The sequence below is a fragment of the Python bivittatus genome, unplaced genomic scaffold (assembly GCF_059951505.1).
Source record: "Python bivittatus isolate LINGU-HERP-01145 unplaced genomic scaffold, Pbiv_v1 ctg000330_np1212, whole genome shotgun sequence".
Classification (NCBI taxonomy): Eukaryota; Metazoa; Chordata; class Lepidosauria; order Squamata; family Pythonidae; genus Python; species Python bivittatus.
The window spans coordinates 35,132,358-35,145,201 of NW_028277058.1; the positions used below are offsets into that span (position 1 = coordinate 35,132,358).

At 40.0% G+C, this 12,844-nt stretch overlaps 1 protein-coding gene across 2 annotated transcripts; it reads left to right on the plus strand.

The window, feature by feature from the left end:
* Nucleotides 1-12,608, plus strand: PMM1 (phosphomannomutase 1). Of its 2 annotated transcripts, none has more exons than XM_007425692.4 (8): nt 1-139; nt 2,869-2,986; nt 4,021-4,097; nt 4,855-4,946; nt 5,848-5,947; nt 6,235-6,310; nt 7,509-7,624; nt 9,291-12,608. In XM_007425692.4, the coding sequence occupies exons 1-8, from the start codon at nt 56-58 to the stop codon at nt 9,411-9,413; spliced, it is 786 nt and encodes a 261-aa protein (XP_007425754.1). In that variant the 5' UTR covers nt 1-55; the 3' UTR covers nt 9,414-12,608. The 2 variants fall into 2 exon arrangements, with proteins under 2 accessions (XP_007425754.1, XP_025020855.1); XM_025165087.2 differs by lacking the exon at nt 9,291-12,608 and adding an exon at nt 8,756-9,283.
* Nucleotides 12,609-12,844: the final 236 nt, after the last annotated feature.

Here is a 12,844-nt window from a genome sequence, read left to right on the forward strand (position 1 = left end):
CTCGTCCCTGCTGAGGAGTTCGGCCGCCGAGCGAGGAAAGCGGGGTGGCCCTGCCATGGCTGCCACCGAGACCCCCGGGAGTCCGCTGCGCATTCTCTGCCTCTTTGACGTGGATGGGACCCTCACCCAGCCTCGGCAGGTAACTGGATGGGGAACCCTCTCCCCCATCCCTCCGCCTTTCGCGATCGTCCTCGGCTCGTCCTTGAATACCTTGCAGAATGAATGGGGACCGGGGGATCCCGGAAGCCTGGGCAGTGGGGCGGGACCCTGAAGCGTAGAGCACAGCAGTGGCGCCATCTGGGTCGGAGCCTGAACCCAGGACGCCCGAGGCGAGTCCAGCGGGAAAAGCGACGCTTCTCCTCGCCTTCTTCCTCTTTCCCGCCCTTTGAGACTCTGATGCGAGGCGATTGCGAGAGATGTGGTGCTGGAGTTCAGCTGCCGTCACGTACGCAGAGAAGCTGCGGGGCTGCCCGGGATGGGCTTTTCAAAACATTTCCATTCGGCACCGCTTATGTAAGAATCGTAAGGAGGACAAGCGGCTCAGATTGAGGAGGCTAAATCCGGAACACTTTGCTCGGGAATAAGTCCCGCCGTTTTCAGCTGAAGCGGACTCAAGCCCCCATTGAGCACGGGCGGGGGGTTACCACTTTATTGGCTTGTATAGGATAGATAGCGCCACTGTCTCCCAAAAATGATCAGCAAAATGTATCCAGAAATCCCCGTATCAGAGCAATGTTAGCTGGGAACAATATAACCTAGGATGTGGTGCAAGTGCAAACATTTGGAGGGTACTAGAATGGGGCTGACCATTTAATATCTATCCTAAGTATTGCACGCGTGGAGATTTATAGCCATTATGGCTCCATTCTAGACTTGTGTTCCATTAACTAGTGGCCAGACTATTGAGTTCCATAAAAGTCTGCATTGTATGAAAGCTTAATTCCTTTTGTCTGTCTTGAAGCTACTGCAAACATCATTCCTTCAGTGACTTTTTTTCCATATGTATTATGGTTAGAATTTTAATCCATTCAGCTGTATGGCAGAGCTAGCAGTAGCTGTAACCAATTTTGGTATCATGATTGAAAGTTGGAAGGGCCATTTAGATATCCAGCCCTGCTCAATGCATGATTTCTTCCTCATTCCATTTCTTTATCTCTGAATTTGCTGCATTGTGACATCCTGATTAAAGAAGGAGGTCCTATAATATTTGCTTTGCAATCACTGTGTTCATTCAAGTATCAGGTTATTTATAGTGGAACAATGTAGGGCATATCTAGATCAGAGTGGGCTTTGCATTTGTCACTGGAGATTTTTTTTTCTAACCCCCAAGGACTATTTAGATTTCTTTATTTGCATGCCCTAACTCCTTCATCCACTTTCTTATAGTGAAATTAAATCTGTTTCTCTTACCACAACTTAAATCATGCAGGAGAGGAGTGGATTTTTAATGTATTATTAAGGATTATTTACCTAATTATGGATAATTCTCTAACCAGATGCCTTGCCCATTGCCCATATAGTTATAAAAACTTTGAGCTAAAGTTAGGTATAAGGTTGGATCCCAAACCTGGTGAATAATAAGGGACTTATAGTAAGAACTTGGGAAGCTGTGTGAGTCAAGCCATTGATCCATTTGCCTATGGAGGATTTCAGCATCTCCAGTATTTTGAGCACAAGTCATTCCCAACCCTAACCAGAGATACAATATGTGGACTTTGCTAGTGAATTTAAATCCTTTTGCCCTACTTTCAGTTACTTTGCTCAACCATCCTACTCTGAAGTTTACCTCCACAGTCCTAAAGTGCCCCTGCTTGGGAATTAATTTTTAGAAAGTGTATCTTGGCCTGTTGTACTTCGCGTGGCAGATGTGCAAGGGGATGTAATGGGCAGTAAGACTAACTTTGAGAGACAGGAGGAAGAGCTGCAACGAGGACAATGGTCAGCCATTTGAGTCCAAGGCAGAAATGTAATTTGAGAAGGCATCTCAGGCTTGACCCTCCCCTGTTCTCTTGTAGATAATTCAGACCTGCAATATTTTGTTACTGTAACCTTATAACAAAAGTAGTATTAGTATTCATAGCTTTGGTTTCCTGGTCTACCTTGAAGGGCTGATGGGGTGTGGGTTTCTTTTGTGCCTTCAAATTCAAGGGGTCAGGCTGCTGATGTAATTCAAGGGGGAGTCAATTCCAGAGTGTAGGAACAAACTGGGAGGAATGCTGTGGAAACATTTTGTTGCATTCAATCTAAATGTAATTTTCCAGTTCAGGTCAAGCTCTGAAAAACAAAACACTTGGACAATTAAAGCAGTATCTGGCTCTTTATCAAGGTGGCCAGCACATCACTACCACCACCCCAGCCATCATTTAGAAAGAAAATGTCCTCATTACTAACCTGTTATTCCCCAAGTCCGAAAAGCAAAAATCATTGACCTGAAGCAATAAAAATCATGATAGAATAGTAAATGAGACCTATATAAGGCAGCAATGTCTGGTGTTGTTTATAAAAGAAAGATCAGGTTGTTCTGAGGAAGAAATATGACCAGGAGGAGGAATTGAGTGTACATTTCCAATCTCCTTTCCCTGGACGGTCCAAACTTCTTACATTTTATTGATCTCCCAGCATTGCTATATAAGGTTTTCTAGTTTTTTGGTTTTGTTTGATTTGGTTTTTTGCCTACTGACTACAATCTATCTGGTGATTTTAAACATCCATTGCCCTGGCTTACGAATGCTTCTGCCACCATGATGAACTAGATAGATTTTAAGATACACAGGATTCAGAGTTTTGTGCATGTGTCTGCTCTGTAATATCACCGTGCTGCTATCTATAGCTTTTCCATAAGAATCTCTTCTTCTCTGTTTCCTTCAGAAAATTGAGCCTGAAGTAGCAGAATTTCTTCAAGAGCTACGTAAACGAGTGATGATTGGGGTGGTTGGAGGCTCAGACTACTCCAAAATAGCAGAACAGCTTGGAGAAGGAGATGAAGGTAAGTATATTTATTTATTTTCTCTCACTTAATTTTTATATTATAGTTTTCTTATTATTGGTTGGACATTGATGGAGTTGCTGCATATTAGTGTCAAATCATGTTATTGAAATATAATTCAAACAAAATGGAAACTTGTGGTGAGTTCTCCTGGGGCAAGGCTGCTGTAACTATCCTTCTGGACAAGTTATTACTTTAATTTACTCTTTAAGAGTCTCAGCCAGGAGACTGGCCATTCCTCCCTATTCAAACACTTGAAAATCATAGAACAAAGCAGGAAAATCAATTGAGTTTTAAGGGTATCTGGGACAGGAGCAACATTGCAAGATATCTTCCTATACTCTTTCCCAGAACTTATGCAGCAAGCTCTAAGCTTAAATGTCCAGTTGTGCATACATAACAAGAAAACCCAGGAGAATAAATCAAGCACAGAAACGCTCCAGGATGCAGGGATTTAGGAAACAACAAAAACTTGCAATTTGGACCCTTATGGACAAAGTATCTTTCAGAACAGAGAAAGGAGTTTTATTTCTGTAATAAGCAATCAATCCCCCACCTGTAGCCTGCAGCAATCTGAGTAAGGCTGGAAAATGTTAATATTTCATGCTTACATAAATTTGCATGAAAGGAACATATTGCTTTCCAGTCCATGTTTCCAGATAGTTCATTAAGTTAGTGGAATTTCACCAAATGTAAGCTACATCCAGTGCAGGAAAAAAATGGAATAGTTATTCTGTGTTCCACATAGTCATCATATTCTCAGTAACAAATATTGTACAGTACGATATCAGATTCTGAATCCTTCCTTCCAAAGAAAGGTGAGAACTAACAATTTAAAGGGATGTACTGCTGTCTGCCAGTTTAGCACTCCTAAAATTATTAATGAGCATCACTGTTTGCACAACTTTTTAAGAGAAGTTTGAGAGAGTTGCATTAATATTTGACTCATTTCTCTTCCATTGCTTTTTTTCTCAATGTCTCCACTCTCCCAACAACATTTGGGAACATTTGGGAACAAACAACATTTCCAACAGTCATCAACAAGTTTGATTACGTCTTTGCAGAAAATGGCACTGTGCAATACAAGAATGGGCAACTAGTCTCCAAGCAGGTAGGGCCAGCCTCTTTGTGTTTATCCATCAATGCTGCAAATATTCTCCTGCCATTCCTTTTCACACCAAGTCATTCATGGGGAGAAGGTTGTATCCAAAGCCCTTTCAACCCATCTGGTTCACATAGGAATCTGAAAAAAAGAATAACCCTGTAAAAAAAAGAGGATAATTTTTGTTGCTGAATTGCTATTTCCACCAGCCTTCACTGTTGCTTATGCTGACTTAGTTTGCTAGGAATTGAAACTCAGTTATCTCTGGATGACCACTGATTGCATGACCTTTAATAAACCTCAAAAGGGGAAAGCAAAATCTCAGTGGTGATGCTTGAAAAATATTATTTCATAGTGTAATATACCATAGTGTAATATAAGGCAACATTTCCTGATCTGACATCCTCCAAATGTGTAACTCTTAGAAATGGTTGGGATTCCTGAAAATTATAGCTCTAATGCATTTGGAGGACACCAAGACAAATGAGGCTGTTCTAAGATTATTATTTTCCTCCCAATCCTCTTCATACAGAGATGACAATCTAGAAATGTCATTTATTTTATTACCTCTGCAGAAGATAAAATTGTATCCAATGTTTTACATCATGAAATAATATTCATTGAGCAACATTTTAAGATTTTACCTACTTTGATCTCTACTCATTTTGGCACCCTCCTCCTTTATTTCTAATTAACATATAGTGAAACCATTTGCTGCTATCTGTTACAAGGATAATTTTTGCCCATTATATCCTTTGTTCAATAGGCTATCCAGAACCATCTTGGAGAGGAACTTTTGCAAGAGCTGATCAACTTCTGCCTTAATTACATGGCACTTCTAAAGTTGCCTAAAAAACGGTAATGTACTTTCCTTAAATTGATATATGAAGATTCTATTTCACCACGTAATGCATGGCATTATGATCGTAGGAAAAGAAAAAAAATGCCCAGCTTTCTGCTCCCAGACAAGGAATAATTTTGTCCACAAATAAAGCTTTCCCCATTTTCTTATAATTATTTAGCCATTTTGTTAGAATTTGTAACAAATTGTATAGTTGAGTAACATATTGAGAAGAAATTCTTTAATCTTCCTCCCTAATTTGGAAGTAGTCAGAATATTTCCTGTAGATTAAACCATCTCAGATAATCTTGGGGGGGGGTGTCATATTCACCCTCCTACACTTCACAGGAGACTGTTGAGAGACATGGAGGCATGATCTTAAAGATGAGTGTTGAAATATTTCAGCCTATATTGATAGGGAGTTGCTTTTAAGTGTGGGCATAGGAATAAAAGACCCTTCAATCTGCCTGAGCCCTAAAAAAAAAACACGAAAGTCCGTATTTTTTCAGGCAATTTTGGGCTGTGTTTGAGATTTGGGAGGGATTAAGGGTGAATTAGAAGTAGTTTAACTCCCATTCCCATTGCCACCCTCCAATGGCTATTTGGCATGTGTGCGGGGGGGGAAGGGGTAATGAGGATAGAAATAGGAGTAGTTGGCCTTCCAGAAGTTTCCTGCTCCTATTCCTATCCTTAATCTGTCTTTTAAAAATGTGTCACTGAAATGGAACTATATTAGCACTCAATTTGAAATGCTAGGGATTCTCAAATAGGGTGGTTGGCAGAGGCTGGATGCCATCTTTAGGCCATGGGTTACACACCTTTGCTTTAACCTCAAGAGATTTTAAGCCTCTGCAAATCTACAGTCCTGCCTTCCTATCATATATTCAAGTTTCTTCTTTCTCCTCCAAATATACAAAGGGGAACATTCATAGAATTTCGCAATGGAATGTTGAACATCTCTCCCATTGGTCGAAGCTGCAGCTTGGAGGAACGAATAGAATTTTCTGAGCTGGACAAGGTAGGAGTATCAGGCTGCCCAATGGGTTCTCAATGGGGATGTTTTTATTATACACAATGGCTTTAGGATTCCAGTGATATCTTGGGTAAGGGGGTGTGTAAATCTATATTTGTAGCTTTTCTGAATAGGACATATTATGCCTGGAAGCTGAAGCCATACAAGAAGATTAATCTGACCGTTTGCTGGAACACCTCTTTGCACTGGTTTCTGTGGAGAAAAAAGTGAAATCTGATAAATAAAAATAACTGAAGTGTCTCTTTTCACGCTTTTGGTTGCCTCCACTGTAGAAAGAAAAGATACGAGAGAAATTTGTAGCAGCTCTGCAGAGGGAGTTTGCAGGCAAGGGGCTGCGATTTTCCCGAGGTGAGCATAAGAAATTTCTCAGTCATTTTGGATGCTTTTTAGTGCATTTTATTTTGGGTGGGATTTGGAAAATAAAAATCAAATTCTATTTAAAGCAGGCAGGTGTTTTTCTTGGTGAATATAAAATGATGTGTGACTGCAGGAAAGGTAAGTACAGTTTTAGTTTGCATCAATTGAAGTTTCCAAATCACAGGGAATAATGGCTATACTTTGGTCAGATCCCATTCCTACATTGCTCTGGCACCACATTTTAAGTTTTAGAGAAAGGCAATGGAGATGTTAAGGGGACTGGACATTGAGCCCCATTAAGAGAGATTGAAGAAGCAGGACATACAGTATTTAGCCTTGAGAAGGGAAGACTGAGGGGGAATATGAGAGCATTCTTCAAATAACCGAAAGGATGTCACAAGAATGCTAAGGCATTCTTGGAAGGAAGAAAGAGTTGTACTCAGGTAAGTTTTTCATGCAAGTGGAAGTTTTGCACATTCTCTACCTCTTTGTATCAGTTTTTCACTTGGCTAATCTATGAATAGCGTCACTGATGCCCCAGCAAAAGGAGATATTATTTAATCTCTTCCTGTGCTGCTAGCAAGAGACACCATTCCTTATGGTAGTGGTGGCTCCTGCTATTCCTGTTACCAGCATGCCAGACTGATTTAGGTAGAATACAACCATTGGGCTGCCAAAGTGGCAGAGATGATACTCTAAGTACTCATGGAGAAGCTCCCTGTCGTGCTAGGGTTAAATTGAATTACGTGAGGCATCTGCTATGTCCATGCATGTTATATTGACCTCATGATAAACAAGAGTGCCTTTTGCAGTCCAGCTGTACTAAAGCATGATAAAAGAATCCTTTCTTCCATTAGCCATATTGCTAAGCAAGATGATTTCACATATTTTTCTGAAATGTACTTGAACTCTGCACATCATGTGCACTCAGACCAACTGTTTCATGTTTGTGTGTTCAGCTGAGGGCCCACCACTGGTGCCATTTCATCTCATTGCTATAGAAACCTCAGTTCTAACATTAATGTGTCTGAGAATCAGGCAGACAGCAGCAGTGCAGATCCATGTGTGATGTAACATTTTTTTATTTGCACAAAGCTGCACTTTGTCATATGCCAGGGATAGTGAAGGAAGGATTTTACCCTAAAAAAATATCATCTCTTTTTCACTTAATTTTCTCTAAACCTGGCAGGTGGCATGATTAGTTTTGATGTCTTTCCGGAGGGCTGGGACAAACGCTATTGCCTCAACATCCTTGAGGATGAGAGATTTGATGTCATACATTTCTTTGGAAATGAGACAACCCCTGTAAGTATATGATGGGAAACCCCCTGCTTTTTGACAAGAGCCCAACCTGTGTAGGACAGAAGAGAATGCTTCCTTTTTTCTTATGAGAACAAGCTCTTCTCAGAGCCCAGTTACCACCTTGGCTCAAAGGTGTCTTTTCTGCAATGTTCAAAGTATAATTTCAATGTTTGAAAACATCAGTAGACATACTTGGGAGCCTCAGACATTGTCTGTTTTCAAATTGAAGAGTCCTATGTTTCCCTGACCAGAATTTCCAGTGCCACGACCAAGGCCTTGTTTGTACAACAAAGCCAGGTTTATAAACGTCTTGCAAGCGTATCCCAAGACAAGCTCTGATGGTTGGGTCACTCTTTTCCATGGGCTGTTTCATCGAAACATAAAAGGGGGGGCTACTTTGAGACTAACCTGCTTTTTTGGAGAAGAGATTAAAGTCACTGGAAAAAAAAGACTTCCGTAGCTTTTCTTTTTTCATTTTGTTCAGCTCTTCCATGGGCTTGCACGAAATGGAGACAGAATAAGGATGGTGGGTGGCTAAATCTTCCCTCACACTGTTAATGGTGGCTTCAGCTTTGATCAGGTCACTTTAGATTTTTATTTGAAGTGTTGAAAAAAAGCAGAAAGTGACAGCTGTAATGTGGCTTGAGTACCATCCAAAGTAGCTAATCCCATTATATAAAACAAAGAAAGGAGGGCAAATGCTAACAACAAAGAAGGGGGAAAACACTTAGTAGTGCCTAGTGCCAGACTCAGGTGTTCCATATGAACATGTTCTAAGGGTGATGCCATCTGGGAATAATAAACAATGTGGGTGGGGAGCACATTGAAGGGCACCACATTGGAGTAAGTAAAGTCTCCTTCAAGTTGAAGTTTAACTTCCCAGTCTGACCTATAGGCCTGTTACTCCCTATTAGGATTCCATTTCATTGAAGCATTTCAGAAAGGATCTGGCTTCCACAAAAGAAACTTTGTTCTTGGTCAGAATTGTAAACTAATCTGAAAATAAAGGAAGAGGAAAATTAAGCAGGCAACATTATTATCACATAGACATAATGAATCTTGCACTCTGTACTGATTGTGTAACCCTCTTCTGCCATCAAATACATCAGCTATTCCCAAATTGTTTATCTCTAGATGTGTTGAACTTCACAAGCCACCACGGTATCTAAAGTCAAGCACTTCTACAGACTACAGAAGTGGGGAAGACCAAAGCTTGGGGAACATTGAGGTCCATTATGGATGGTGGTGGGGCAGGGGTTCCAGCAAGGTGGTGACCTGTGGTATGTGGATGAATTGCAGAATATTAAAGTAATATGCATTTTCAAAAGTATCACAAACTAACTGGGGGAAGTCAGTAAGGCCCTTTTACCATGCTATGAAGAGTAAGACTTCCTTCCATTTCAGTAGTAGTTCAAATTTTATTCTTGCTTAATCTGGTTCTTAAGCCCCTTTGTAGCCTTTCTCAAATATGGATTTTAAATGTATTATAACTTTGCCCAGGGAGTTGGCACATCCAGATTGGCATGGGCTAATCCAAGTGGAGGCTGGTACCCTGTCTCGATGGAGGCAGGAGGACTGGGTGTATATTTTTTTCCATTGTCACAGCACTTCCAGCCTCATGAACTTAAAAAGCATAAAGCAGGTGGAATAACACTCTTCATATCTTTAGGGTGGGAATGATTATGAAATCTACGATGATCCTCGGACAGTAGGACATAGTATCCACTCTCCCCAGGACACGGTTCGGCGATGTCAAGAGATCTTCTTTCCAGAGACAGTGAACGAATCATGACTCATGGATCTGCTGCTGCTACTTTTATTATTCCCCAGGACACGGTTCGGCGATGTCAAGAGATCTTCTTTCCAGAGACAATGAACGAATCATGACTCATGGATCTGCTGCTGCTACTTTTATTATTCCCATCATAAAAGCACTTTTTGAATTATGTCAAGACTTGCTGAAGCCCAAGGTGGAAATGGAGGTGAAGTATGAAAATGGAAAGAGGGCTAAAGGGCCTCACCGTTTCATGGTAGTAAGATCCTGCAGAACCCTGACTGCCATACCCCATCCTCTGAGAGAGAAGGAGAGAGCCAGAAGTCTGGTAATCTCTTCATGCATTCACCCAGATTAATTTCTGAGATTAAAATAATATTTATTGGTAGGTTAAAGAGAAAAGGACCTAACCTTTCAAAGTATTTTCATATTCTTGAACCCTCAAGATGGCCTGCCAATTTTTTTTTTAATTGGAATCGGGTCCTTTTTCAAGCTAACAATGAATGAATAGGGAAAACACCCCCAATCCATTATTAGTCATGAGAGCGCATGACGGGAGGGAAAAAGTAACTTTGCAATACAGATTCCATTGAAAGTGATGAACCATAGACACACCAACATTTTACTCAGCTTTCGGTATCCGTTAGAATATTCTGTGGCTTCTGATCTAACATGTGAAATCATCTATTTTTCTTAAAGTACGAGCTTGATGTGCAGGTTTATTTTATCGTAGATAATATATTTTTGGACCAATAAAAATCAGCTTTTGCAGAGTTTGTGTGTTGAGGTCAACATATCTTAGCAGCCTTGCATATTGCAACTGCACCTTCTCACACCTAGGCCTGGGGAGCAGCCCTTGCATGAGCTTCAGTTGTTAGAATATTGTCTACTTGCACTTTCTTCCCATTGCCCAATCAGTCTGAATCTTCTTGTCCCTTCTTCATTTTCTGTGCAGTTTCAAATTTAGATTCCCACTGATAAAATGTAATAACTATTATTGTTGGGACCAACATCCCATTCAGATTATATCTGAATGGGGCAGGGGGGGAGAGACCAACTGAAGGATAGCTGGTTTGTCCTCCCCAATTAATAAGCATGTTTCAACTCTTAGGATTCTTGAAATAAGTAAACGAAAACCGCTCAGATGATAGATGAAATTATATTGTACCATGAGAATAAACTATAACTCCAAATTCCACAGTTAGATAATAATATCTAGAACTCCAAACTAGTTCAGGGATGGGCAACCTACAACTCTAATGTTGCATAGAGCCCTTAGACTAATTTCATACAGTCTGTAATTTCAACATATCTACGCACCCACCATACATACAAGTAAGTTCTAATTAGGTTATCAGTTTCTTCTCTGCAAGTGAGAAAAAGAACATCAAAAAAATACTTTGTGTTCCCATCACTCTTTGGCTCTGACCCGATCTAATATTTGCTTCAACCCCACCCATCAGGCAATCCCCAACAGATTACTATTTATCTATTGCCTACTTCTTATTTAGGTCTTAAAAGAAGCAGAGAAGTAGTTCTTTGGGATGGCAGAGGAAAATGTTAAAAAACCAGGCTATAGCCATATCTGTATTTTAGAGCCAGTAATACATCCTGTCTGCAACAGACTACAATTACCAGACGGGACAACAGCAGATGCTAAAACCCATCTCTGAAAACATACAGATCAAACGTTACTCAGATCCACGTTTCTCTTATGCAAAACAAGAAGTCTGAATAGACAAAGTTAAGAATTTAGTAAATGTTTTTATTAGGGAAAGAGATTAATTTATAGTGCTGCATTAGGTAATAAAAACATTTGAAGGCAAATTATGATTTATCAAGTGAGTGGCAGATTGGAATCCTCAAAATACAAAGTGCCTGACCTCCTTCCCTTGTAGAGTCTGTCCTACACCGGTGCTAGGTTTATGATCAATTGTGGTTCAGTGAATCATCCCTAACCAAGGTGACTGGGGATTATTCAAATTGTGATTTAATGCATAAGGAGACCAGTCAGGAGAAGATGGAAGTAGAGGATAACCCACTTTACAGAAGTGTCCGTATGTATATTTTCTTGCACTTACTCTTTCTACAGATCTAAATATACACACATGTTCAGTCTCACATAACAGAAAAAACTGTTTTGCCTCCTTGTAATCATTGATGCACCATCACTCTGTTCTTCTTATAGGAAGTACTGCATTACAGATTGAAGGGGAAACATATTTCATCTAATGTTATGTGTAATCACTACTATGATTTTACTGAAGCTCCAGGAAGGAAATGCCATTTGTAGCAACCAGAAAGTACAGCCCCTTACATGTGCATGAGGGCTGCCCTTCACCTCATAGAAGTAAAATAACCTTCATGATGTAGTATGTTCAGTGGACTATTACATAATGGAATGGATGCTTTCAGCTTTAATATAACCATGGCATTAATCCAAAGACTTGAAAGCATTTCATCCCTTGCTTCCTTCTGAATTTGTGCTGTGATGCAAATGAATGAATTGAAGAAATAAAAGGGTGAGAAGAGGCTGATATTAATAATGTAATGAGTTTGACCCATTCTTATCTGTTGCTGAGGCTTCTGCTTTAAAATAAATATTGCCAGCTCTTCTTATGTTAGTTTCCATTTCTTTTCCAGCAGGGGTGTTATGAACTACTTAATACAGGAATGTAATGATTACTGTGAGAGCCACAAAATGGCCTGTTTCTCAGATGGATCAAAAAACAGACCCCCACCTTATTAAGCAGGAATGTTTATTTTGATGCCACTTACATTGGAGAAGCCAATTACTTTGCTGTAGCTACAGATTTGTGGGACTTCGTTCCAAGGCAGCTTTTATATCACTAGAAAGGTATGACATTAATAAAATGGAGTTAAAGATGAGAACCTACTATTGTCAAGTATCTGTTTTGTAGTTCACATTTGTAACTTGATATGAAATTAAACAAAAGTAAAGGCACAGTAGGAAATTAATAAGCAATATGACTTCATGCTGAAGTTCATTAAAATTTAAGCTAAAAATTCTGTCTTTGGAACTGAATGGCATGCAATGTGTTAAAGTGTATATGATTTACTATCTTCAGCTTAGAAATGATAGCTACTACCAGGTAAGAATCATAAGGTTCATAAAGATCACTGGTAAAACCCACGAACAGATGCACTTACAAACTTAAACGTAGCAGAAATTAGGAGAAAATGCATAATCTGAAACCTAGCAAGGCTATTAGTAATTGTACTGGGGTTAGATGTTTCAGTGACCTGACTTCACTGCAAAGTAATTCACATATGTGACATTCCAGAAGTTGTTCGGTGCCAACCCTTATTAGTTTTAACCAGCATGGCCAATGCCATACAGTGATAGGAGCTGCAGTCTACCAATGACTGGAGAGCAAATATTCCCCACCCCCAAGTAGACTGCATACATTATGCTGCTAACCTCAAAT